Here is a 27,720-nt window from a genome sequence, read left to right on the forward strand (position 1 = left end):
CCTGCTGGCCCTCACGCCATCAACCTGTGGGGAGGGGTCCCCATGGCTTGAGCTGCGTGCCTGGGGCTGGCACTCTGTCTCCAGCTTCAGTCCGCCATCTGGGGTGGGAAGGCCCCTGGGTGGTGCCTGGTGCCCATGGCTCCTTGTGGGGTCAGCTGCTCCCCGATACCGCCTGGGGAGGCTGCCACTTCCCGGTGGGAGGAGCAGGGTCACTCCTGGACACTGCACGGCCCCCTGACTTTGAGCCACGCACGGTCCCAGGCCTGGCCCTCCTTGGGAGAGGAAGAAGTGAGGGGGTGGGAGAGCCTCCTTATCCCCTGTCCCTGCCACATCCCTGGTGGCCCCGAGGTTGGGGGGGCGGAGTCACCATCCCCTGCAGGCTCTCGCTGGTGGTGGTTTCTCACCTGGTTGGAGAGCCAGGTGGCATCCTGTTGAGCCCCTGTTGGTCCTGGCCCTGGGAGCCCAGGGCTGCCACCGGCTCCACAGCTGGGCTGACCCTGGCCCTGCGGCCTGTGCCAGGAATGACTCAGGCCGATATGACGGTGGTCACTGCTGTGGTGACCCTTGACTGAGCACGTGCAGGCTGTCCGGCACCCTTGATGCATTGCCACCTCCCAGTGGGGAGACTGAGGCTCAGACAGGTTGCACAGCAGCTCAGTTTCAGGGACTCCTCGTGTCCCCTGGAGTAGAGCTGAAGCCTGCACAGTGGGGCAGGAGGTTTCCTGCAGCTGGAGACCAAACTACAGCAGGAAAGACTTAGGCTAGACAAGAGAAGGGACTTTCCCTGGCAGGGATGGGCCTGAGAGCCCCATGCCCTCTCTGCATTGTGGGGTCACGGGGACATGGCTGCAGGCAGCCCTGGGGTCACTGTCCTTCCTTCTTCCCCACCGTGCTCCTTTCTCAGGCCCCTGTTGAGATGTCCTGGGAGCCCTGCCTGTGGCTTCAAGTCTTCAAAGCTGCCCCATTTGAATGAGGCAGGGCCCATGGCCCTGGGGTTGGGAAGCCCACCGGGCCCTCCCACCACCCACTCTGAGTCCTCGGCTCCAGGCCAGGCCACCTGAGGGGGAGGCAGGGGAGGAGGCGCCCTGTCCTGCCCCAGGTGAGGCCAGCGGGGGCCTGCCGTTCCCGAGCCCAGGTACCCTCTGAGGCACAGGCGCGTCCTGGGAGAGCGAGGGCACGGTGGGTGTCCGGTGGCCACTGCGTGGGCCTGGCCCCTCCTGTCCTGGACAGGCGAGGTCCTCCACGGGGAAGACGACGTGCGTCCCGCGTCCCGGGCGGATAAGGCCCCTGTCCGTGGGTCACTCCAGTTCGCTTTCCCAGCACCTTCTAAATATACCCTGTGAGGGGTTTCTTATCGCGGCCGCCAGACGTAACGTAGGCGACACCCTGGGGGACCGAGCCGGCCCTGGGCCCTGGATGGGCTCGCCGCTCTGCCAGGCGCCCTGCCTCCCCTCGGGCTCCCGGGAGAGGAAGCCCTCTCACACTGCCAGCACCCGACGCCTCTGTTCCTGGGCACTCCAGCCACCCCTCCAAGTGCACGTAGTGCGACTGCGGCGATGGCTGGGACATCCCACGGCCTCCTAGCCCAGCCCACCTAAGGCCTGTCCTCCTGCCACCAGGGCAGACGCAGCTGCTCGAGGGTGGGCCGTGGAAGGCCCAGGGGCCCCGCTGCTCCTGGGTGACCCCTGCAGGCGCTAGGCAGTGGGAGAAGGCCTGCCCTGGAGTCGAATGGGCCCGGAGTCCAGTCCTCTTTTGACCGTTTGGTGCTGTGTGACTCTGGGCAGTGAGTTACCCTCTCTGAGCTTCTGTCTGTCTCCTGTGATGAGGGATGGGCCCACTTCTCAGGCTTCTCCTGAGCGCTGGGGTGGACAGGAGGAAGTGGGCTTTTCCACGGCTTGTTCCCACCCTCCCACTGCACCGGGGGCCTCTGACCCGCTGAATGCTGGGGCTCCTTGGGGGCTGCCGTGGGCCTGCTGAGAGAGAGGACATGGGTCGCAGCTCCCCCAGGGCGGCCATTCCTTTGTCTGATGGGCCCACAGGAAAGGGGCCAGCGTGGGCAGCTGGAGGTGGCCCTCAGAGCCCTGGCCCAGCACCCCCTGCTCACTCTGCTGCTGTTGTCACCCACCCAGCAGTTGGGGTGGCCACGCCTGCTCCCGGCTCATGTCAGAGCCCAGCCAGGGAGGCTCCTTTCTGCCTAACACCGCCGCTGTTGGCACGCAGCTTTGGGGGGGGGCGTGTGGAGAGCTGCCGCAGCGCCGTGTCCTGGTCCATTCGAAGGCCCCGTAGAGCCCTGGCTGAGCCCGTGGGGGCAGGGCAGGGGGGGTAGGGTGAGGAAGGAAGGAATGGAGCAAAAGGATCTCACTTCTTGAAACACCTGGAGGCCTGCATGGAAGAGGCAGTGCTGAGAATTCTGTTTACTGAGTTCAACCTAAGCATTCATTCAGTCAGTCAGTCGACAAACACATACCAGGCCCGCTGCTGGGCCTTCAGGAGGGACACCAGCAGATAGGCCCCTGTGCGGAGCCCTTGCTCTATTGGGGAGGCAGCAGGTGGTCAGTGGTTTGATGGGGGGGGGGAGGGCCATGGGTCAGCTGGGGCATCAGCAGCTTTCCCTGCAGGGAAGCTCAGGCTGAGGGGCGGGGAGACGTCCAGGAGGGCGGGTGTGGAGTTCAGACTTCATTTGGAGGGTCTTTAGCTCGGGAGGGCCTGGTGGGATGGCCCCTGCTGCCCAGTGGATATTGAAAGACTGAGGCAGGGGGACCAGTGGGGTGGGCTGCAGATTCTGGTACCGTTGTGGTGGCCCCCAGGCCATGGAGGCCCCCGGGTGGTGGAGACCCGGCCTTTGGGGAGGTGCTGTGTGCACAGGTGCTCCGTGAGGGCCCGGCCGGGGCATGGGATGGGCAGCTCCCGTGTCTCCGGGGTCCCTAGCTCAGATCCCTTTCAGAGGCTGGGGACAGGCTCCGCCTGGTGGCAGAGACGCGGGTTCAATCCCCTAACAGCTCCTTGCCAGGAGGCCTGGAGGCTGTTTAATGGGATCAGTCCACGTGGGGATGTCGGGAGACAACGGCTGGGGACCGAGCCCCCGCCGCACCCAGCTGCCTATTGTGCGGGCTCCCGCCGGCCGTGGATCGCATTGCCCGACTGAACCTTTTAAAGAAACGAGGCTCAGAGCCGCTGAACAAGATTCGGAGCGTGCGGGGGTGCAGGGAGCCCTGATCCCAGGAGGCCTGGGGGGTCTGTGAAGCGAGCCTGGACTGCCCAGCAGCCTGAGCACAGTGCCCGGCCCGTGGAAGAGACAGATGTTGGGGTGTGGCAGCCAGAGGGGCAGTGGGGAGATGGGCGAGGGCTGTTGGGGTCATCCGGTGAGAAGTGGGCTGCTTGGGGGCTTGAGTCACCCGTGCCCCCCAGCTCCTGTCTCTCCCTGATATGACGCGGTTTGGATGGTGCAGTGCGCTGCATGGTGCCATGTCCATGTCCTCACCCTCTGGACCCGTGAGTGTGACTTTATTTGGAAAGATGTAGTTAAGTAATGAGAAGATGAAAAGAAGTCTCTGAATGTATTTTGAACTGTTTTAAAAATTGTGACACTCATATCTATTTTATCTGATACCTAATGCTGATTTTTAAAAATTCACTAAACATTTGCTAATAGTTATCATCATAATAAGTAATTTGTTAGTTTATGAAATATCCATTATATCTTGTAGTAGGCTGAATAACCGTCCCCTGGGATGTCGAGCTCCCTGGCCCCTGTGCATGTGACCTTAGATCAAAAGAGCGTCTTTGCAGGTGTGATTCAGTTAAGGGTCTTGAGAGGAGGTACCCCTGGGTCCCTGGGCGGGCCCTCAATCCAGTGACACGTCCTCATAAAAGACACACAGAGGAAGTCAGAGACACGAAAGAGGCGGCCACATGACGATGGAGCAAAGACTGGAGAGATGCGGCCACAAGCCAGGGATGCTCAAGGCCCCCAGAAGCTGGAAGGGGATCGGTCCCGTCACCCCCCCTCCCAGGACAGCCGCGTGGCACCCCCTCTTGGAGGACTGTGATCTTGGTGCTGGCCTGGACCCTGGCAGCAGGGTCTGGTGCTCTGAAGCTGAAGCTGGTTGTGGGCCCCAGGGTAAGCCGACCTGGGGTCCCTCTCCCTGTGGCCCGGGGCATGTCCCCGCTGGCTCAGAGCCTTGGTGTCCCCATTGGTGGCCAGGCCTTTTGCTCCACAATCTGGGGCCCTCTCAGGGCTGGCCGTTGTGGGGTGGAGGGCCAGCCCTGCAGTCTGGGACTCAGGACCCACTGCGCTCTGCCCTGGGCCCCTGTCACCTCCTGTGAGGTGATGTGACACCTTCCACATGGGATTTAGAAGGGCACCCCGTGCACAGTGCCCAGCACAGCCTGGGGCCCAATGTGTGACTGAGACACATCGGCCCAGCTTCCCCGAGAGCAGCCCCGGGCACGGGCTGGGCCAGCAGGTGGGGGAATTGGCGTCCCTCTTGGGCAATGTTGCCCCCCCCCCCCACCACCCTAGGGAAGCCCTGACAGGACCTGAGGCTGCACCCTGGGAGTGCAGCGTCCCATGGGTGTCCACGTCCAGGGGCGCGGAATCACTAGTCCCTGGCCGGGCGGGGGCACGTGTCCTTCATTTGCGAGGGGTGTTTGGAATCTGCAGGGTGACTTTTGTGCAAAGAGAAGCCCTCCGATATGGCCTGGGGTTTAGACGTCAGCACCTAATCTGCTAAATTACACATTCCAACCCGCTCGGCCTGGGGCTTTCGGCGGCTTCATAAGCCCTTTGTGTGTCACTGCCTCGAAGGTCCCGTTCTGGGGGGGGAGGGGGGGGGCGCGTCTCTGAACTTGCTCAGCCTCGGTTACAGCCCTAAACGCCGTCAGCTTCCAGCACTTGCCCATAGACATCATTTACTTAGTTCCCTTTTATAAAAAAAAAAAATTTGAATTGTGGTAAAATACGCATAACACAAAATTTACCCTCCTGACCATTTCTAAGTGCACAGCTCAGTGGCATGAAGCATTTTCACGTTGTTGTGCAGACATCCCCACCATCCATCTCCAGAACTTTCCATCTTCCCAAACTGAAACTCTGTGCCCGTTAAACACTGACTCGCCCTCCCCCACCATCCTACTGTCTGTCTCTGTGAGTCTGACTGCTCGAGTCCTCATTTAAGTGGAATCGCACAGTTTTGTCCCTTTGTGTCTGGCTTCTTTCACTCAGCATCAGGTCCTTGAGGTTCCTTCTTTTACACGACATTTTTCCTGGACCAACAAAGCCTTTCAGAGAGCTCAGGTCCTTTTCATACCTTCAATAAAGTAAGCGGACTAGCACGGCGTCTCACGTCCAGGGAGGGGTCCCGGTGCTGCGTCTGAGCGTCCTGCATTTCAGCTCACCCCTGAGTTAACCCAATGGCGAGTTCTTTTGAGCTGGAGTTCTGAGGGCGCCTTGAACAGTCCACGCTTTCTTTGCATGCCAATTGTGTGTTTACTTTTTAAACTTCATGGGGAAACATCCCAGGATTGAAAGATGCTTCCCCATGGGCTGGAGATGCTGTCACGGAGGCCTCGCATCCCGGGCCCTTCCTGGGGTCAGGCCTGGCTGAGCCACCGTTACAGGTGCCCGGGGCCCCAGCATGTGGGGGGGCAAGGCTGTGGGCCGCTGGCATTCTGCCTCTGTGTCCAGGGCACCCTCCTGCTGAGCCCCATCGCGGCCCTGGCAGGGTTCCTGCATTCTTTCACGTTCCCAGGGCACCTGGCCGCTGCAGATACTGAAATGATGGCCGATAACATTCTGGACGTCCCTGAGGCTGGCGCTGGCGGTCACAGCTCCCGAGGTGGATCAGCTGCAGGGGCACAAGCGGGGCATTGTCCCTCGGGGCATGGAGCTGCCCTCGCCTCTGGCAGCGGCCACCTCCTGCAGACATGCACACACCCTCCTGGGGAGTCCCATCGGGCAGCCTCGGCCACCCCACCGAGGTGACCTCTGTGGGGGTTGGTGTCCTCTCTCCCCCTGGCCCTGCTCCCCACGCCTGCCCAGCAAACAGGTCACATTCCTTCTTTCCTGGGCCTCCATCTCCCAGACCTCGGGGGTCTGTGGCTGCCTGATTTTGGGGCCTTGGGATGTGAGCTGGGACGGAGGGGTGGTGGCCAGCCCTGCAGAGGCAGGAGGGGCCATCAGGCGCCCCAGGCTGTGGGCCCCCAGGGGCAGGGACCCTGTCTGGCATCTCTGAGGCTCTCGGCCACCCAGGACAGGAGCACACCCTGTTAAATGATTCTTTGCGAACCCAGCACGGTGTATTCCAACATTTGAAGAGCTCTTTAGTCTTCGGAATACAGCAAGGCTGAAAAGGCACAACACGCAGGTAGAAATTGGCACCAGCCCCTCGTCCTCAGGGGAAGACCGTGCTCAGCCAGCCTGGGCGGAGCTCCTCGGGTGGGTCCCCCGCTCTGGCCCAGAGCCTCTGCTGTGGCTCTGTCTGCACCGGGGTCTCCCTGTGCACCTCTGACCGGGAGCTCGGGGTGGGACACCCATCCTGATGTACCTTCCGTGGGGGACCATCAAAGTCTGTGCACAGGTGGGGCTTCTCCAGCCAGATCCTCCCAATGGCTGACCACGCCCCCCCACCCCGCCAACTTCAGTCTGTGTCCTGAGCATCGCCAGGCCGGGGTGTAGGGTGGAAGAGGCCCCTGGGCAGCCAGCGTGGCCGTGAGGTCCAGGAGCTGTGGGGTGCGTGACTGGTTGACAGTGTGTCCAAGGCCTTGCTCAGGGCTGCTGTGCTCCGACTTGACACACGGTTCTAACAGGCTCCAACTCCTGCTTTCTGTCCTGTAGCTGAGGTCCTGCTCACAGCAACAGTGAATGGTGGGTTGCCTCCCTGGCAGCCCAGAACTGGAAAACTATCCTAAGCAGACACGGGGTCCAAAGGGCGCTGGAGTCCGTGGTCTTGGAGAAGAGAGACGAGCTCCCTTCCTGGGTCCCGAAGGATGGCCACGTTACAGCCTGGCGTGAGGCAGGTGCCACCACGATGCCCTGGAGAGGGCAGGAGAGGCCACAGGCCATTCTCTTTACTGCCTCTGCTCTGGGAGGCAGAAGACGTAGAGAATTTAGAACTTTTTTTTTTTTTTTTAAAGATTTTATTTTTTCCTTTTTCTCCCCAAAGCCCCCCGGTACATAGTCGTATATTCTTCGTTGTGGGTCCTTCTAGTTGTGGCATGTGGGACGCTGCCTCAGCGTGGCTTGATGAGCAGTGCCATGTCCGCGCCCAGGATATGAACCATTAGAACTTTTTGAGCACAACCTGGCCGTGGGGTCTGGGAAGCCCTGGGGCCTGGTCCTGGCCCGAAAGAGCCCCCTTCCCTCCTGGGCCTCCCGTTCCTCGCGTGTGGGGCATAAAGGCTTGGGGACAGTGGTGTGGGGCAGGGGGCACGTGACAGGTGCGGCCGGTTTTGTTGGAGTGGGGACTGTCGGTCAGCTGAAAGATGGCCCCAGAGATGCCCATGTCCGGACCCCTAACCCTGTTTGTGACCTTACATGGCAAAAGGGGCTTTGCAAGTGTCACTCTGCGAAGGATCTTGATATGGGAGGTCATCCTGGACCACCTGGCAGCAGGGTCTTGGGGTGGGGAGAGAGCCTGGGCTCCCGGTGCTGGGTAGGGGGTCCGAGTCGTGGGCCGGCAGTCTCTCCACACCTGTGTCCCTGGGGCCACACTGTTGCTCCTCTGCTGTCCTGTCCCTGAGAACCCGCTGAGAGGGTGCTTGCAGACCCTGGAATGTCCCCTTAGAGGTCCCTCTCCCCCAGGCAGGAGGAGGGCTGGGAGCTTGGCTCGGTGACATCTAGGGACGGGGAAGAGCCGTGGAGGGTCGGGGGCCTTCAGGAAGCAAGGGTTCTTTGTCTTTATGGTTGGGGCTCGGTCAGAGCTGCCGTCTGTGGTATCGGTGTGCAGGTCGGTGTGCAGGCGGGCTGGGGGCCATCCTACCCCCTTCCCTTTGCTGAGTTCCTGGGCTCCAGCTATGGCCCCGGGGAGGAGAGAGCAGACAGCGGTCAGAGCAGCCAAGGCTCCAAGGCGCCAGCCCCTCGGGGAGCCCGGGGCCCTGGTGACACCCCGTTAACAGGTTAGCAGGAGTTAACCCAGTTAGCAGGAGTCGGCCCGCCCTCCCCAGCAGGCTGGGTTCTGTGCTCTAAACACCAGGCGCCCTGTGGGGGCCGGGAGCTCCTGTCCCCCCTGGGCCCTTGGCTGCTCTGTGGACGCACTTGTAAGAACAGATACCAAATCTTATTAGATGTCACTTATGGAGACGTGGTCCCACCCCGAGAGGTCCCTGCATAAAGTGTGTGCCTCACTGATTCTCGGGGCATTTACAGGGTTGTGCATACATCACTACTGTCTAAGCTCAGAATACTTCCATCACCCCAAAAGGAAACCCCGTACCCACTGGCCGTCACTCCCTGTCCCTCTGGCCCTCGGTGACACCCAGTCGGATTCCTGTCCCTGTGGATTTCCCGTTCTGGGCATTTCATGTCTTCAGTGCCTGGCTTCTTGGCGCCATGTTGACGGTCCACCCGCCACAGCATGGTCAGAACGTCCTCCTTTTCTGCCAATGACGACACCTGCCGTGTGGGTGGGCTGTGCCTTGTGCACCCATTCACCGGCTGCTGGACACTTGGGTTTGGGTGGCCCTTTGAGTTCTTCCATCTGGGGAGGGGCGGGGCTTGGTCCTGCTGGGTGGGGTGGGCTGGGCATGGTGGGTGAGCCCCTCGACTCCCTGGACCTGGGCTTGTGTCTGTGGCAGGGGCAGAGGGGGCACGCTGGCCACAGGAGCTGACCAATAGGGCTGACCGCTATGTCCTCCTGTCTCGCAGCTTCCTCATCGTCCTGGCCTGCCTCATCTTCAGCGTGCTGTCTACCATCGAGCAGTATGTCACTCTGGCCACAGGGACCCTCTTCTGGATGGTAAGTAGCAGCATGAGGGGCCAGCCAGCTGTCACAGCCACGCTGGACCTCCTCGTGTCCCAGGCGTGGGGGCTGTGGGTGGAGTGAGGGGCTCCTGGCCTCTCTCGCCTGCACGATGACCCTGTGCTGGAGCGCCCCTGCTGGCCGGCAGCTGTGGGCTTGCTCTGATACCCGGGACTGGGGGTGTGGAGACCCCCCACGCTTGCCAGGATGTGACCGCCAGGATGTGACCATCAGGCTGGAAGGGCCTCAGAATGAGAGGCACCTGGGCCTGGTGGTTTGGGAGGGCTTCCTAGAGGAGGAGGCAACTGGGCTGGGAAGGAAGGACAGGAGGATGTAGGCACGAGGAGCTGGGACTGGGGTCAGCAGGGGCCTGCGCTGTGGCTCCGGTCTGGGTGACTCCTGACTTGGATTATGGCTGGTACCCGGACCCTGCACGTGTCCCAGCCCCTGCCCACAGCCTACACCCAGAGTGTCCCCACCCTGGCCTCCTGATGGCTCCTTCCACAGGCCTTCGAGGCTCTCAGCCCTCGTGCCTGTGTCCCTGGCCCCAGAATAGGTGTTCAGAGGTGGCGCGAGGACAGAAGGGGTTTCTAGTGCCGGCCCCGCCCCGACCCTGCCCACCTGTCCGAGCCCCTCCCTCTGAGAGTGGGGTCTGAGGGCTCTTCTCCCTGCAACCAGCCGTGAGCGCCGAGCGACAGGGCCTGGGAGGGGTCCCCACAGCCTCGGGTCAGCGTGGCCCTGGCGAGGCCTGGGAGCCAGCACTGAGAAGGACTCACGCCGCCTTGGTTACGCTGGGCCAGGTGCAGTGGGGACACCTCAAAGGTGGCCTGGCTGTGAAGCTGCAGAGAAGATGGGGCACAGGGGCCTGCTCCTGTCCCCAGAAGGCGGCCTGAACGCTGACGGCTGTGGGCATGGGGCCTGTGGGACGGCGGCATCTTTCTGTCTCTGCATTTTTGTGTCTTATCTGCGACGTCCCCACCACCTACGCAAGCAGCACCTGCACCCACTCCCGGGCTGGGTTCCTCTGGGCCCGGTGTGTCTTTCTTTCGTGCTTCTGGACTTCGGTTTACAGGAAAGCTTCCCCTCTCCGAGAGGATAGAGGACCTCGCCCATGATTTCTTCTGGCGCTTGTGTGGGTTACTCTCGTGTTTTTAAATTGTCGCTGGCAGTTGAGAGCGTCCCGGCGTGTGGCATGAGGAACAGACCCGCTCTTGTTCCGTGCCCCTGGCCTTCGGTCACCCAGTGCCGCTCCTTCAGAGTCCGGCTCTCCTCCCCGGCTCGAGGGGCCGTGTTTATCGTCACCCAGCTGTCCAGATGCGCGTGGGTCTCCCCCGGGCTCCTCCAGGTCTGTTCCACTGTCTGTTGGGCTCATCCCCAGGGCCACGCTGCTTTGATGATGTGTGTCCTAGGTCTGTGTGATCGCGGGACGTGATCGCTGCGCACGGCTGTGTTCAGGGGCTCCCTGGCACGTCTGGTTCGATTGTTCTTCCCAATGACCTTTGCAGCCAGCTTGTCTGGCTCCTGGGAAAAATCGGATGGAATCTGGTGAAGGGCTCTGGGGGAGACGGGCACCTCTCTGGTGTGGGGTCTTCCTGTCCACGGTCATGGTGGTCTGTCCATCTGGAGGGTTTTATGGTTTTGTAACACAGGCTTTCCATAGTCGTCGTTAGGTTTATTCCTAATTCTACTAATCATTGTTTGTGGCCCTCACAGATGGCATCTTCTCTTCCATTATGTTTTCTGGAGGTTTTTGGTGTACGTGAACACCATGGGTTTCTGTCCCTGGCGTAGCCTGGGGTGTCACTACACTCTGCCATCGTTGTCCGTAGTCTTTCCTCCGGGCCTTTAGGGTTTTCTGGGTGTGGAGCCGGCCAGCAGGTGAGTGCTGCAGCGCGTGGGGCTTTGGCGCGGCGGCCTCCGTCGGTCACAGTGGCTCCTCCTGCTTCTCCGGAAGGAATGTGCCGGCCTCGGGCGGGCGGAGGGACGTGTGTTTGCTCAGGTCGGGAGGCGTCCTTCGAGTCCGATGTGAGGCCTGATTTTAACGTGATGGTGTTGCCTCTTGTCTGGTGCTTCTGCTGCATCCGTGGAGATGGCCAGGTCTGAGGACGTCCTGATGTTGGTCCTCTCACGTCCCCTGGGTGACCCCCTGGGGTCCCGGTGTGTTGTTCTGCTGTCCTATCAGGTTATACGTTCTCATGGAAGAGCAGCGACAGGCTTAACGGCAAAAAGTAGGCTAGCCGCCATCCTAGTGAGAGGGACCGCCTTTGGGTCACGCCTGCGTCACCCCTCCCTCTGGTCGTGGGAACCTGTGGAAGCTGCCGAGGGTGCCAGCCGGGTCCCTGCTGAGGCCCCGGGAGCTGCAGCTCCGTGGGGCAGGCCGGCCGCTCCTGCACTTGGGTGGTGTGTCGGCCACCACTGGCCTAGAGAGAAATGTCCCCAAACCCCTGCTCTGGGTGGGCCCTGGGGCAGGCCGGGCGGGTCCATCTCCCCTGCAGGTGAACGGTGGGCAGAAGTGACGCTTTTGTCTGTCGTGGGTGTCCCAGGTGCCCTCGCCAGCCCTGTGCCTGCTTCCTGGAGTGGGGACCGCCCTTCCCGCTGGCCAGACAGCAAAGGAGGCGCTGGATGGTGGACAGCAGGGGTGGGGCGGGCGTCTCTGGTGCTTTGGGATTTCATGCGGTGCTTCGAGCGCCAGCCTGGACCCCATAAAGCACGGCTGCTCTGCGAGTTGCTCCTCGGGTCCTCTCCTCACGGCAGCTGCTGAGCTCCTTGTCCGCTGGAGACCGAGGCTTCAGGAGGCAGTGGCTGGAAGGCGCCCGGGGGACCCTGCCAAGTGGGGCCCAGACTCCAAGCCTGCCCTCCTGCTGTGTGTACATGCTGGGGCCCTGGGTGGGGCCAGGGGCCTGGTTGGCCTTGCTCCCTCTGTGTGAGTGTCCTGGGGCCGCCGGAACAAAGTGCCCGAGACTGGGCAGCTTAAATAACAGACATTTAGTGTCTCCCGGTCCTGGAGGCTGGACGTCCCAGATGCAGGTGTTGGCAGGGCTGGTTCCCCCTGAGGCCTCTCTCCTTGGTGTGTAGATGCCGTCTCCTCCCTGTGTCCTCACATGGTTGTCCTTCTGTGCGCGTCTGTGCCCTGGTCTCTTCTTATAAGGACCCCAGCCACACTGGATCAGGGCCCATCCTAGTGACCTCTCTCTGCCTTAATCCTTTAAAAGGCCCTCTCTCCAAGAACAGTCACATTCTGAGGTGCTGTGGGTTTGGGCTCCAACACATGAATTTTAGGGGGACACCGTTCAGCCCATATAACCCCTGGATGTCTTCAGTCAGTCCTTCCACTGCTGGGAGCTTCACCCTCGGATTTTGAGTGGCTCCGACAACACCTAGTTCCTGGGCTGATGTGAAGAGCACCAGGTGCCCCCTCCTGGGCCCTGCATCCAGGCACTGTCGGCACCGAGGGTCCTGAGTTCAGGTGGTGACTCACCACGTCCTGGTGCAGCTGGGAGGGTGGGATGGAGAGGGGATCAAACTTGCAGTGGCCCGGCAGGCGGGGACCTCCACGGACCTGCCCCGTGCTCCCAGGAATCACCGCTGATGTACCTGTGAGATCCCACGCCCCACGCGGGGGGTGGAAACCAGACCAGTGGAGGGGTTACCCCCATGACAACCTGGGGACTAGGGACCTGGTGGTCCGGCCTGCACTCTCCTCCCAGACTGGCCAGAAGCCCTTCTCATGTTCAGACAGAGCTCGCCGTCGAGGTTTCATGGCACAGTGGGGCCCAGAGCTGGGGAGGTGGCCAAGGGCCCCTGTCACATCCCTGCTGCCCGCCTGCCCACCGTCTCCCTCCTTGGCACCAACCTCTCCCGCCGCCCTGACATCTTTAAGGCTTGCCTGCCACCTGGTGGCCATTCTCTGAACTGTGCACACCGTTTCCCAGGCTGAGGATGGGGCTCAACATGGGCTGGGGGACACCGGGGTGCAGGTCCTGGGCCCAGTTCCCTCTCCCTCAGGGACCCGGGGTGGGTGTGCAGTGAACAGCTCCCCTACCCCAAGCAGAGAGCCCACTGCTGCTCCGGTCCCGTCTCCCTTTCCACCCCTGTGAGGGCGGAGACCCTGTGCCTCCTCCCTTGTCCCCGGTTCTCTCACATCAGCCATCTCCCTGCCACCCTCGTGTCCCATCAGCCGCCCTCCTTACACAGCAGCCATTGGTTGGGGGCGGGGAGCTTTCCAAAACAAACATCTGATCATTTCAGAAGCTCCCTGTGGCATTTGGAACCAACTCAGCCTCTCTCTCTCGGGCCCCAAAGTGCCAACATTCAGGGAACCCTGCCCCCGCACCTCCCTCTACCTCGTTCGCTCCCTCCACTCCAGCACACTGTTTGCTGACCCTCGGATGCTCCTGCTGCCTCAGGGCCTTTGCACGTGCTCTCCTAGTGGCCCAGCTGTTTCTCTGGCGTATTACAGGACCAGCTTCTTGTCCAGTTTCAGGCCTCGCCTTGGTCGTCACTTCCTTGGTGCACCCTCCCTGACCTGCCGTTTGTGGGGTCCCCATCCCTCCCTCCCATCGCGCCCCGCTCCTTTCTCAGCAATCTGGGTGTGACAGGGGCTCTGTGGGTGGGTTCAAGGTGTTCCATCTCCTCACTCCATCCCACGCTCCCTGAAGGCAGGGGCCCAGGGCCGTGCTCACGCCGCATGCCCAGCTTGGTGCCTCCGGGTTTGGAACCCCCTCCTTTGAGCCCATGTGCCCAGAGCTGCTCCCAAGGGGCACTCCCAGTTGCTGTGTGGTCCTGGGCCTCAGTTTCCCCACCTTTAAAATGGAGGGGGTAGGCAGGACCACCTCAGAATTACCCTTCTGATGGCCTTGCCAGGGTTTCCAAGGACTTTCCAACTCGTTGACCATGTGGAGACGGATCCTTCGAGGTGGGTTTGAGCTGGCTGTGTCCGGCTGCCACTGGAGAGTCACGGCCATGGGGGTAGGGGGCATTGGGGTCACAGCAGGAATGAGGCAACCATGGGGCCCAGCCTCCAGGGGCCGGTGTGAATTATGTTTGTGGTGGGGCCAGGAAGGAGGTGTGAGGTGAAGAGGCACTTGGGGTGAGATGTGTCTGTGGGGATGCTGAGGGCTTCCCGGAGGAGGGGACCCCCTCCCAGGGGAAGGAGAAGGAGGAGTAAGTGGGTGTCGGGGGGGGGGGGGGGGTGGACAGCACAGGCAGGGAGCCCGCCCACAGCTCAGAGCCTCCCGGATGGGCTGGACACACAGGCCCTGGGGCTTGAGGCCCAGGCGGAAATCGGGGGCTTCCTGGGGGGGCTTCAGCCTGCGGGAAGGGGGTGTTGACCCCCGGCAGAGGGAGACCGGTGCGGGCATGAGGAGTGGGCTTCAGAAGCGGAGTTTGCAGCCCCCGGAGTGGGGCGCGCCCGGCGCTGCGCCCTGGGACACCAGGTGGCGCTGCCGTCTGCCTAATGCGGGCGCCGCTGGCCCGAGCCCAGAGCGCGGAGCGAGCGCGGGAGCCAGACCGCAGCCGGGGCCCCCGAGGGGCGAGGTGGGCTCCGCGCGAGGGTTCGGAGAGCAGCGTGATGTTTAGATGGTGGAAAAAAGTCCTTCAGCGCTGTGTTTTCCCAGAGAGCCCATATTTCTTCATTTCTTTCCCTAGCTCGGCTTTTATGGTGCCAGAAAGCTGTTATCTCAGCTCCGTGCAAGGAAGGCCCGGGGCGGCCTCGGAGGGATTAAGCTTTCTGCTGAACCAGGGATATTCGGTGGGCCTGAAAAAGCCATTTCGGGAGGAATCTCATCTCTGCTTCGGGTCCGTCCCGGAACTGTTAAGAGGCACGTGAGAGATCTGAGCTTTTGTCTGTGGCTGCCTGGGGAGAAAGGCCACTTCTGGGGTTGCCAAGACGGCTCCCGACACGGTTCCTGAATCCAGAGGAAGCCCTGTGTGTGCGCGTGTGCTTGTGTGCCTGACTGCTTGTGCACATTGCCACGTGCGCGCGTGGACAGTGCGTGTCCGCGTCTTTGCGCTTTGCGCCTGCGTTTCTGTGTGCGCGCGCGCGCCCTGGGAGCGCGTTCCGGGTCTGGGTGGCCCCTCTGTGTGACTCCCCGCCCTGCCACGGTGGCAGAAACCCCCCCCACTCCCTGCAGCAACAGACCCTACCCCAGCCCAGGTGTCTCTCAAATGGAAGCCTTTTTTTTTTTTTCTTTTTCAAATCCCACACAAAGAGAGAGGCACTCAAAGCACAACACGAACCCAGGGTGTTCCGTGCCTGCTGGTGGAGAGCAGACCGGGGATTGTCCTGCGATGCCTGTGGTTGAAAACCCCGGAGCCGCGGCCCGGAGGCCTGGGGGATGAGGTCATCGCTGCGGCTTCCTCCCTCGCTGCTGAGGCTCCCTCAGCCCCGCCGCCGGCACCCAGCCCTCCCGCCAGCTGGATTGCGCGCCCCCCCCAAGCGCAGAGCCCGACCCTCCGGTTCTCTGGGCCTCAGTTTCTCAGCTGCAAAATGAGGCCCCACAGAGACTCTGTGGGCCCCCCCAAGAAACCCTTGGTGGGTCCCCCATTTCTGTGGGACAAGATGCAGGCTTTGTCCCCGGTCCCCCCAGCCCAGCTCACATTTGCATGGGCCCCTGCAGACCACACGGTTCCAGTGTCTGCTCTCCACATCCTTCAAATGCCGGTGGAGACGATTGTGTTAATGTCAGGGCTGACCGCTGCCATCACCCAGAGCTCGCCTGTGCACGCCCTCTGCAATGTCCTTCTCGCACGAGGGGCTGCGACTCACGAGGGGCCGAGTGACTTAAGTCACTTCTGCCCAAGGTCAGGGCACCGGCGGGTGGCCCAGGTTTTCCATTAACAAACCCCAAGGTCTTATTTTCTCTGTGGCCGACTCCTGCTGGCACTGCTCCGCTCACCCAGGCTTTGCCTCCCTACTTGGTGAACTCCTACATTTGCAACAGAGCCCCGCTCCTGCAGAGGTGCTTGTGGGACACCTTCCTGCTCCCCTCCCCCCACCCCCCGCGGTGTCGCCTGCCGCCTCCCCTGGACCTCAGCGTCCTCTGGGAAGACCTCATCTCCCTGCTTTGGAGGCTTGAATTCCTTTGCCTCTTTGTCCCCGGCACATGAGAGCTGCGTGGCGAGAATTGGTTCCCCCCACCCCGGCCTTCTCTGATGTTCTGCCCCGGAATGTAGCCCCCCCCACCCCGGTGGACTCTTGCTTGGGGTGCTGTCTCCTACATTTGTTCAGCCAGCAAATATTTATTAAGCACCACGTGCCAGGTCTGTGTGCAAATAGGTTGGGCTCTCGGGGGCAGGACCTGGGCTTCTTGTCTGCACCCCCAGGACCCTTACTGCAGGGCCCTGTGTAAGAGGGGGCCGGTGCCCAAGATGGGGGAGGGACTGACCCCCCACCCCCGGCGTTGAAAGGCCGTGGCGCACGCACACCCCTGCTTGCACACCTGCATTTGCACATACGTGTTCCACTAGGCCACAGTTGGGCTGTTGCTGGCTCAGGCGTCTAGTTGTCCCTCTGCAGGGTGGCGGTCTCAGCTGCCCCCCTGGGGAGCTGACTTTCCATGCAAGCCAGAGCCTCGCTGCTTTCAGGGAGAAACACTAAGAGCTAAGAAGTGCCCTAAACAACCGAAGCCCGTATTCCGGATGTTTCTGTGCTGGTAAATGAGAAGGGCAGGATTTCTCTCCAGGTGGCTCTGGCAGGTAGAGGGACAAGCGGTGCTGCCTGGAACCAGTGGGTGTGGGGTCTGGCTGCACAGCCCGATGGTGCCGAGTGGCCTACAGCTCTGCTCAGCAGGACTTAGGGTGGCCCCGTGTGAGGCTGCAAGAAGGAATCTCTTGCTCATCTGCCCCAAGGCCCCACTGATGCCGACCCCAGGGAGACAGCGTGGAGGGACGCTGGCCTCCAGGAGGAGGAGGGGTCTGGGGTGGACGTGGGGTCCATGGCTGCTCCTGAGACCATGAGGAAGGGACTGGTGTAGACAGTGTGTGTCTGGTGGGGGCGAGCCTGTGTGGGGCCACCCCTGCAAGCCATGTCGGGGGTAGGGAGACCCAGGCAGCCGCTGCAGCTCCCCCCGGGTCTGGGTCCCTGAGTGAGTTTGTGAACAGAGTCTTAGGGGCTACCAAGCAGAATTTGAAAACACTGCCCCCAAGGAAACTCAGCCAACTTGCCAGAGCCCCCGTGCAAGCTGGGGCCCCTGAGAACAAGAGCCCTGCCCCTCCTTGGTGAGTCTGTGGCCAGCAGCCTGCGCCATGTCCAGAGCCCGCACACCGGGCCGCCTGGCGCCGCCTGCCCACGCACTGCAGCCCCTTGCTCCCTCGGACCCCTGAGCGCCCTGCTGTCCACCCCAGGTCAGTGGGCGAGCTTCATGGTGAATCCCTGTGTTTAGAATGGCTTTTTGTCGTCGTGTGTGGTTGTCACTGGTTTTTGGCCTCCTTGACCAAGAGCGACTTTGCTCCTCCCTTCGTGGTTTCCCTCCTGGGCTTTGGGCAAATGCCATTGTCCCACTTTATGAAGGGGACAGTCCCCAGGGCCCTGAGGATGTCTGAGCAGGAGAAGGCCGAGGGCTTGAGGCTTGTGGGGCCCAGGGCGGTGGCTCAGGCTGTCCCCACCACGGGGGACGTAATTTACACCCCCCCCCCCAGGTCCCCCATCCTCGGTGGGGGTTGCAGGGTTTGGGCTGGCCGCGTTCCTGGCCTGGAGGCAGCTGCTCCTGAGGGGGACAGCTGACATTCCTTCATGCGGGGTCTGCCCTCAGCCCAGAGCCGTGAAAACGGGAATCCTCAGCTGTAACCGGAACCTTCCATGAGTACACCGGGCCCTGTGTGTGGAGGGGTCCTACGGTGACTCGTTTCTGTAACAAAGACGCCCTCTGTGAAGCCCCCAGTGGGCCTCACGTTATCTGCTGCGGGCCAGAATTGTCCTATCCATCAAGTCTGTTCGAACAGGGCATGGGGGACTTGCGCAGGAGGGAGAGGAAACTGCGGAAAATGTTGGAAACTTCCCTAATAAACACGTAACCGGATCCCGAGCCAGTGGTCTGAGGGCCGCGCTCCCGGCCGGCGGGGCGGTGTCTGTCCGCTGGGGCCCGTGCAGAGGGAGGAACACAGGCCCCCTGGGATGGAGGAGCTTGCGGGTGTGCTCGGCCTGCAGTGCTCCCAGTCCTGGGGGGCAGGGGCACGTCCACCTGCAGCCCCAGGTCACCTGGGAAGGGGGCGTCTGTTCCCCCTCCCCCACCAGACACCTCTCCCACATTCCCCACCGGTGCCACTGGGGCTGTAGGTTCCAGCCTCGCCTCCTGAGGGAAAGGGGGAGGTGGCCCTGGCTTGTGCCTAGAGGAGGGTCCTCTCGGGTCCCGGGGAGATTCCACGATGGCCAAGAGGAGGCCCCGAGACCAGCCAGGGCTCAGCCGGCAGGGCTCCCGGTTCTGTGAGCCACCGGTGGCTGGCCCTGGCTGTTTGTTTCCCTGGTGTTTCCTGTTTTCAAGCTGTAAAACCAAGGGACACAAGGTGAATGCAGCATCTCAGACCACCTGTGGGTGCGGGGGGCATTGCCGGGAGCCCAGGGGGGAGCCCCCGGCCCGCGCCCTACGGCTCTGTCTGCCACGGCCATGTCTCCCTCATCCTCCCTGCTGCAGCCTGTTTGTCTTGGTGCACAGGCCCCAGGGGAGCCTGGCAGAGCTGCGGGGTGGCCTCATGTCCCATTGGGCAGGAGGAGCACGGGGTGGGATCACCCAGGTACCGGCTCAGCGGGCCCCACGGCCTCTCCTGGCACCTGGGGTGCGCGGTTTCCAGGCTTGTCTCCCTGACACTCCCAAGTGTCTGGCTGGTCTCATATTTGCCACCTCTGCCACTGTGCCCCCTCTTTTCTTTGCTTTCCTCTTTTCATAATCATGACGAGTGGGCTCCAGGTTGGTAACCAAAGGTGGAGCCGCCCCGGTCAGGGTGCTGGCGTGGTTGGGGAGAGGGGGACCGCCGGCTCTAGTCCATCGGGGTGCTTAGCTCAGCCTCTGGTGTTGGCAGGAAGGCCCCGTCAGGGCCAGACGCAGGAGGGCCTCTTGCCCTTCAAGAAGGTGACGACTATCCAAGGAGGGGGGCCTCTTCCCATGCACCCAGGCTGCCAGGTTGAGTGTTAAACATGAAGTCAAAGAAACCACGGGGAGTGTTACATAAGAAGTCAGAGACGTCATGGGCATTGTGGCTGCCCAGCAGCCGCCCCCAGAGGAGGGGCCCCTCATGACGCTTGTCTCTCTGCGCTGTGGGTCTGACTGGAAGGTGCGTGCCATGAAGGAGGCCATGGCTTCCCGGCACTCCCAGGCCCAGCTCCCGGGTTTTCTTGCCACCCCGCCCGCCAAGACTGGGCGCGCTCATTGTCAATGTCTCCCTGAGGCCCAGGACAAAAGTCAGACGCTGTGTGGGGGGCGCTGCTGTGGGCCCCACGGGCTCCTGCATTCGGGATGGAGCGGGATTAGAGTGTGCCATCGGGAGACAGGTGTTTCCTTTATGCCTCAGGGCTGGAGAGAAGCTCGTCATTAAGTGCCACATTCAGTGGGGTCTCCGGCACAGGCTCGCTGGAGGGCTGGGTTTTGTTGGGGCTTCGTTTTTACATCTGACCCCGGCCAGCTGGAGTGCCTTGTTTTAAGCACGGGGTAACAGCTGACATAACATAACGGGGCTCGGGCTGAGCAGGCAGCCGTGTCGCCGGGTGCGGGTGGGGGCCTGGCACCGCACTCTGCGTGGGGGCTCCCGGAGGGCTGCCCTGGGGAAGTCGTCAGGGATAATAGGATGAGCCCGCAGGGCCTCGTGGCCGTGGGGCGCGGCGCAGTGGGGTCCGCCAGCTGTCGCAGCCGGATGAGTGGGCTGACCGAGTGGCTGGTCGCTGAGCGGGGGCTGGAGGCTGTGCAGGTGCCAGAATAATCGCCCCAGGATACTGCATTCAGATGGGTTATAATCACGTTCTCTGCCTCCCCAGGTCACGCAGAATGGAAACCAGAGGCCCCGGCTGTGCAGCCATTGAAGTGTGTCATTGTGTGACTTCAGGGCGGAAAGAAGGGGGCTCAGTGCAGCCCTGCAGGGATGAGGGCCGCCCTCCCGTGCACCCAGGCCCCCGGCCCCTGCCTCACTAAGCTGACCTCGGGGCAGGGCGCTAAGACTCCTCCACTGTATTTTGGCATGATGGCTGGGTGTACCGCGTGGGCGAGCGGGGCAAAGGGAGCCGTGGGTGACCCCCCAGGAGATGCCCTAGACCTACGCCAGCCCAGTGTGCCCGGACCACTGCCCGTCAGCTCCTTCTGGCCCCTGGGCTGGCCCCAGCGGGGCTCAAGAGGACTTGGTGACACCTGTAAATGCAGAAGAGGCCCAGAAACCCTTCTAGCATCTTTAGGGTTGTGGGAGTTGGGGGCGATGGTCCCCACCCCGAATGCATGGGCCTCTCCTGCAGGTGGTGGTCCTGGATCCTGCAGATCTCCTGGTGCCTGGGAAGGAAGGCAGGCTCTGGGCCTCGGCCTTCGTAGCGTCACCGCCCCTTGGGTAGTGGCTGCAGGCAGAGACCCTCAGCCTGAGGCTCATGGTGACCGGCTCCACATTTGCATTTTAAAGTGGATCCAACCACCACGGGCCTAAGAGAAGCTCCCTGTGCTGAAAACCATGCTGGGGTGGCTGCGAGCTGTTTTCCCAGCTTGGTCAAGGTCAAGGCAGCTGAAGTAGCAGGTTGGGGAAAACGTGCCTGGTGCAGCCTGGATGCCTAATTGAGAGGCAAGCATGCTGAGGCACACGCCTACGCAGACATGCACACAGAGGCACATACAGACTCAGCACACACAGTCACACAGATGCAGCAGAGGTACACACACACATACACGGGGACAGGCGCACACGGAGGCACACGTGTGGACACACTCACGTGGCGTGCACGTTCAGGCACGTACACGTGTCTGCATGCACACGTGCACACGAGCACGCTCAGCCCGCAGCTTCGGGCCAGCAGGAGGGAGACCCCCTCGGGGCCACGTTCCATTTGCACATTTAATCCAGAAACTGTCAGCACGGGAAGCCTGGACGAGAACAAAATGTCAAGTGTGTGCTGAGAGGCGCAGCCTGCCCCCTTCCTGGCGGGCGATGATCTGGTCAGTTTCCGAGCACGATGAGCTGAGAAGAATTTGTGCATTCAGAGCAGGGTTCGCGGGGGGACCTGGGGGAGGGCGCGCGCCTTTATTTCATTTTCAATTCCTCGAGCTGGGCCTGTGTGGCTTCTCCCTGACCGTTCTCAGAGCCCGGCTGGGGAGGGTGGGGACTGGGCTGGGATCCGTTGGCTCCTCATTTCTCAGTGTTGCTGACGCCCTGAGGTCCCCGGACCTGGCGATTGCTGAGGAAGTCTGGCCTTGACCACAACCGCCCGCCCTGGTGACCTCACTGTTTTCAGGGTCCCTGCTGTCCAGATCCTCTGAACTTTCCCCACACACCCTCCTTATGCTCGGGGTCTCTGTCTTCCTCTCAGGCTCGAGGTTGTTTTCTTTGTCATGATGATATCTGTCAGACCAGTAGTGGCCCTGGGACGTTGGGACAATGCCCTCTCATCTGGGGAGTATGTAAGAATCTCCCATCTCTCCCCAGTGTTCACAGTGCCCGTCATAAGGTTCCGTCACTGGTCCCCATGAAAACGGGCAGCCAAGGGGGCTCGGGGGGCCCCTGGAGGCCTCTGTACCCCACTTGAGAAAGGGTGGCAGTGGGGCAGCAGGCCTGGGGCCCCCAGGGCTCCACCGTTCCTGCTTGGGGACCTGAGAGGTGCACTGTGCTGGGTCTGGCTCTCCCAGGCCCGGAGCCGGGCTGTGTGCAAGAGGGAGACTCCTGGGAGGTGGTGGGGTCCAGACCCCAAGACTGCCTGGCTGGCCCACACACGTTCCCGCCCCTCTCCGGGCTGTGGGAGTGGGCATGTACGGTGTGGTGGAGGTTCTCAGCCCAGAGCTGACAGCCTCGAGGGCCAAAGGGACAGTGGGGGACAGTGGCCTCCTCTTCCTGGCAGGGTGGAGTGGCAGGGTGGGGGTGCTGGGGAGGTGGGTGGGAGGGCCGTCCATACACAGCAAGGCGCAGGGTTGGGAGCCAGTGACCTCAACGAGAGGTTTATTTGAAGCACCTGAGTGGAAATCCAACAGGGAGAGACGGACAAACAGACCTGTGTCTGCAGTGGCAGCACGTGTGCCTGGATCTACACAAGACGCTGTGGCCTCCGGCTTATTTCCTCTGCTCACTTAAACCAAAGCCAGTTCTCTGGAGTATCATTGACGCGTGATAGACCGCCATATTTATTGCACACAACCTGATAAAACTTGACACGTGTCAACACCGTGAGACCGTCACCGCCATCAGGATGGCAAACACACCCATCACCCCGAAAGTGTCCTTGTGCCCTTGAGATCCTTCCTCCTGCCCTCCCCATTCAGGAGGTAACCACTGGTCTCTTTCTGTCAGGATAGATTGGTTTGCATTTTCTAGAGTTTTCTACAAGTGGACTCATCCGCTGGTACTCTTTCTGTCTGGCTCCCGTCCCTCAGCATCATTATTCTGAGGTTCGTCCAGGTTGCTGCGTGTGTCAGAGTCCATGCTTTTTAATTCCTGAGTTGTATTCCACGGTATGATGAGTCACTGTGGGTTTATTCATTCATACGTTGATGGGCATTTGGGCCTTTTCCAGTTCTGAGCTATTTATAAATATGTTTGTGTCCAAGTCTTTGGATGGACTTGTGTTTCCTTTTTTCTTGGGTAAATGCCTAGGAATACGGTGGCTGGAGAATATGGTAGGTGTTTATTTAACTAGTTAAGAAACTGACGAACTGTTTTCTGAAGTGGCTGCATGCACCATCTTGCATAGCATCCTCACTGACACTTGGTATGGCCGGTCTTTTTCATTTCCCCACCCCTCTAAAAAGTGGGTAGCGGTATCTCGTTGTGTTTTAATTTTCATTTCCTAATGACTAATGAGGTTGAGGATCTTTTCATGTGCAATTTAAGCAGCTTCCGTGTAACTTCTTTGGTGAAGTATCTTTTCAAATCTTTTGCCTGTTTAAAAAATTGACCTGGTTGTCGTCTTATTACTGAGTTGCGAATGTTCTTTGTATAGTCTAGGTACATGGATCCATGTTTTACAAATATTTTTCCCCAGTCTGTTGCTTTCCTTCTCGTTTATTTAATAATGTCTTTTAAAGACTAGAAGTTCTCAATTTTAATGAAGTCAAATTTACTGCTTTTTCCTTTTTTGTGCTGCTCATGCTTTTTGTGGTATCTTTAAGAAATCTTTACCAAACACATGATTAGTAAGACTTTCTTCTGGTAGTTTCATTTTAGTGTTTACATTTAGGTCCATAAGTTAATTTTTGTATACTGTGTGAATTTTGGGTTGAGGTTTATAATTTCTTACATGAATGTCCAATTATTCTAGGACTATATGTTGAAAAGAATATCTTTTACCCATTGAATCACCTTGACGGCTTTTTAAAAACTCTGTCATAAAAATGTGGATGTATTTTTGGATGCTCTATTCTGATACATTGATCTCTTTACGCCAAAATCTGTCTTTATGTCAATACCACATTGCCTTGATCACTGTACCTTTGGAAGTCTCGAAATAAGGTAAATCCTCCAACTTTATTCTTCTCTTTCAAGTTGTTTTCATTATTCCAGATCCTTCCCATTTCTGTATAAACTTCAGAAGCTGCTCGACAATTTTTGTAAAGAAGCATGGTGGGATTCTGTTTGGGACAGCATCGAACCCAGAGATCAACTGGGAGAGAGTTGATCTCTTACAATATTGAATTTTCTGAACCATGAACATTGTATATCTTTCCATTTATTTAGATCTTTAGTTTTGGTCAGAGACGTTTTGTAGTTTTCAGTGTAGACGTCTTGCACATCAGTGGTCAGAAACCTAAGTATTTCATTTTTTAAAAATTTCTTTGTTCATTTTGATTCTTCATTGCTAGTATTTAAACTGTGATTAATTTTGATATATTTTTCTTACATCTTGAGACTTTTCTAAGTCACTTCTTAGCTCTAGTAGCTTTTTCTGTGGATTCCATTGATTTTTTTTTACATTGGTGATCGTGTCTGCAAATAAAGGCAGTCTTACCTCTTTCTCTCCAATCTGGATGTCTACTATTCTTCTTACTGATTGCGCCAGCCAGCCTCTCCAGTACGTTGTTTATTAGCGGTGGAACAAGTGAACATCCTTGCCTTGTTCCCAGTCTTGGAAGGAAACGCATTTAGTCTTTCACCATCAAGTGTGATGTTAGTAGGTTTCTGTAAATATCTTTTATCAGGTTGAGGAAATTCCCTTCCAAAACTAATGCTGAGAGTTTTTTTTTTTTTTTAACATGAATGGATGTTGAATTTTTTCAAATGCTTTTTCTATATCTCTTGAGATGATTATACTTTTTTTCTTCTTTACTCTCTTCATATGGTGAATTCTATTGATTGATTTTCAAATGTTAAACTAAACTTGCATTCTCCTGGATAAACCCTACATGGTCTGTTGTTTCACCTTTTTTTATATATATATATTATTGGACTAAATTTTGGACTAAATTGGACTAAATATAAATTGGACTAAAGATAGCTAAAATTTTGCTAAGAACATTAGCATCTAAGTTCATGAGAGATATTGTCCATAGGGTTCTTATGTTTTTGCTCCTGATGTGAGAGTAAGGCTGGCATGACTGAGCTGGGGGGTGCTCTCTCTCCCCTCAGGAGGAGAGTTTGTGTAGAACCAGTCTGCTTTCTTCCCTATGTGTATGGTGGAATTTATCAGTAAAGTTGTCTCGGCCTGGACTTCTCTTCATGAGAAGTTGTTAACTAGATTTTGAACATATTTAGGAGATATAGTCAGGTTATCTATTTCTTCTTGAGTGAGCTTTGGTATTTTGTGTGTTTGACGAAATTTGTTCATGTCACTTAAGTTGTTAAATTTATTGGGATAAAGTTGTTCATAATATTCCATTATTATTCTTTTAACATTTGTAGAATATGTAATGCCTCTTCTCTTGTTCCTGATATTGGTAATTTGTGCCTCTTTTTTAATATATATATATGTACATATATATGATCAATGTGGCTGGAGTTTTAGCGACTTAACTGATCTCAAAAAATCACCTTTTGATTTGGGATTTTGCTGAATTTTTTCTTTCTTTTTTTATTTCGTTGATTTCTGCTCCGATTTTTATTATTTCTTTTCTTCTGCTTACTTAGTTTGCGCTCTCATTTCTAGTTTATTTAAGGTGGAAGCTGAGGTCATTGATTGGCAAGCCCTCTTCTCTTCTGCTCTGGGTCTTTGGTGGTATACCTTTGTTTCTAAAGACCACGTTAGTCACATCCCACAGATTTTAGTGTTTCATGTGATTTTCATTCCATTCAAAATGTTTTCTAATTTCCTTTTTGATTTCTCCTTTGATGCAGGAGTTATTTAGTTGTGTATTACTTTCTAAACATTTGGAGATCTTCAAGATACCTTCTTGTTATTGATTTCTACCTTAATTCCCAGGTGGTCAGAGAAAATGCTTAATATGATTTGCGTCTTTTAAAATTTATTGACACTTGTTTTATGGCCCAGCATATGGTTTCTCTTTGTAAATATTCCATTTTCCAGTTGAAAAGAGTGTGTATTCTGTTGTTGTTGGTAGGACTGTTCTGTAAATGCCAGTTAGGTCACTGTGGTTGATGGTGTCGTCCAGGCTCTTGTCCCTTGCTGGTTTTCTACTTGTTCCGTCGATTATTGAGAGAGGAGCATCAAAATCTCCAGTCATAATTGTGGATCTGTCTTTTCGTTCTTCCAGTTCTTATAGTCTTTGCTCGATGTATTTTGACGCTTTGTTATTCGGTGCATTAATATTTAGGATTGTTAATGTCTTCTGGATGAATTGACCCAGTTATCATTATGAAATGGCCTTCTTTATCTCCGGTAATTTTCTTTGCTCTGAAATCTGCTTTGTCTGATGTTAATATAGCCACTTCAAATTCTTTTCCTTAGTGTTAGTATGGTATATCTTTTTCATTCATTTTACTTTTAACTTATTTGTGTCATTCTATTTAAACTTGGTTTCTCTGTGGAGCATATCGTTGTGTTATTTTGTGAGTCAAATTAAAAATATTTTTCTCTTAAAGGATAAGTTAAGCTCCTTTGCATTTATTAACCTGACCGGTGTTCTTGGTCTCGCCTCTGTCGTGGTCTTTTATAATTGTGTAATTTGTCATCCTTGCTGTGGGAGTTTTCGCTACAGGATATGTATTCTTTGCTCTTTAAAAATGTTTTGATATTGAGGAAGTCTTGTCCTTTTGTTCTAATAGTTACTTTGTACTTACACCTTTTAAGATTCCTGTAATGCCTATCTTCTCACTTAACCCTTCACTGCCTGGCTTATTGGTTTGTATCAATATGCCCCAAGTCCCACCTTGTCCTGTGCTGCAAACAACGAGCTTATTCCACTTTCCTCTTCTATGAGTTTCAGGCGGCACAAACCCAGGATGGACAGCTGAGTACTCAGAGGGTGACAAGTGCTAAGTGAGGTGGGTGGTGGAGGGGCGTCCTCAGGCGAGGGGTCGTAGTTGGCCTCGCTGAGCAGGTGACTGGGGCGTCGGTGTGAAGGTGAAGGACCGAGTCTTGCAGATACTTCGGGGCAGAGGGGATAGCACGCATCAAGACCCTGAGCGAGTGTGTGCATGGCGTGTGTGGAAGGGGTCAAGAGGGGCCCAGAGCAGGGTGGGAGGGTGAGGGCAGGGCAGGGCCTGGCGCGCGGGGCCTCGGGGCTGCTATGGACATGGCTTTGACTCTGTGATGACGCGGGGGCTCAGGCAGTGCCTCTCCTCTGATGGGTGGGGGACAGGCCGAGCAGGGGTGGGCAGCAGCGGGGAGGCAGCTGCGCTGTCGACTGGTGATGGAGGACGGTGGCTCAGCCCTGGACGTCCCGTGGACACGTGTTTTTATTTGATGGCACATCTTGCAAGCATAGAAACATGGGTAGAAAGCATTTACACCCTCAAATAATGGCTCCTTCTGGGGAGATGGGTCAGAGAAGGCTCTTACTGATTCTGACGCATTTTATTTCTCCAAAAATGTCTGCACCGAGTGTAGCGAAATGGAGAAAAATAAAGCAGGGGTGGGGTTGGAACACACATTTTTTTTGTCGTGTCATTTGCTGTATTCTTAGGTCTCTTTAAAAGACTTCATATTGAACAAACAAAGGAAAATCTCCGTATAGCTGAGAATTTTCAGTGGCAGTTCACACGCCATTTCTCAGCCTTGTGGGTGCAGTGGGGCACCCTGACGTCCTGGGGGGTCACGGGTACGTGTCTGCAAATGGCTGAATTCTGCGAAGACGTTTCTGGAGTTCACAAATCCCTCGGGGACAACATTTCTAAAGAAGGGTTTGCAGCTGTGTGGGGAGGAGGAGCACGATGACCCACTTCAAGGTGAGGTCATCCAGCTGCATCGCAGGCAGCTTGGCCCGTGCCGGCGTGTACGTGAGAGCTTGTCTGTGTGCACACACACATTCGTCTGTATGTTCAGCGATACGTGTGTGTGTGGTGGTCAGTCCCTGAAATGGCAGGCACAAGGACCCTCTGCCCCTCTTCTGCCCTTTGGCCGGGTCGCGACAGCCCTGGGTGCAGGTGAAGCCTGAACTGGCCAGAAACTGCTGGTTCTCTCACCCTCACCCCATCTTTGTACCCCCTCCCCACCCACACCTTGCTCTCTTCCATGGGTGCCCTCTTCTATCACCGCTCACCAGTT

The 27,720-nt window shown here is 57.8% G+C and overlaps 1 protein-coding gene across 7 annotated transcripts in view; it reads left to right on the forward strand.

Moving 5' to 3' along the window:
- The window catches only part of KCNQ1 (potassium voltage-gated channel subfamily Q member 1), a 389,488-nt gene that overhangs the window by 41,955 nt on the left and 319,813 nt on the right, over nucleotides 1–27,720 (forward strand). For all 7 annotated transcript variants that reach the window (XM_070564497.1, XM_070564495.1, XM_070564494.1 and 4 more), the window contains exon 2: nucleotides 8,864–8,954. In XM_070564497.1, the coding sequence (XP_070420598.1) occupies nucleotides 8,864–8,954 (91 nt within the window). The remainder of the gene's footprint in view (nucleotides 1–8,863; nucleotides 8,955–27,720) is intronic.

The sequence above is a fragment of the Equus przewalskii genome, chromosome 11 (assembly GCF_037783145.1).
Source record: "Equus przewalskii isolate Varuska chromosome 11, EquPr2, whole genome shotgun sequence".
Lineage (NCBI taxonomy): Eukaryota > Metazoa > Chordata > Mammalia > Perissodactyla > Equidae > Equus > Equus przewalskii.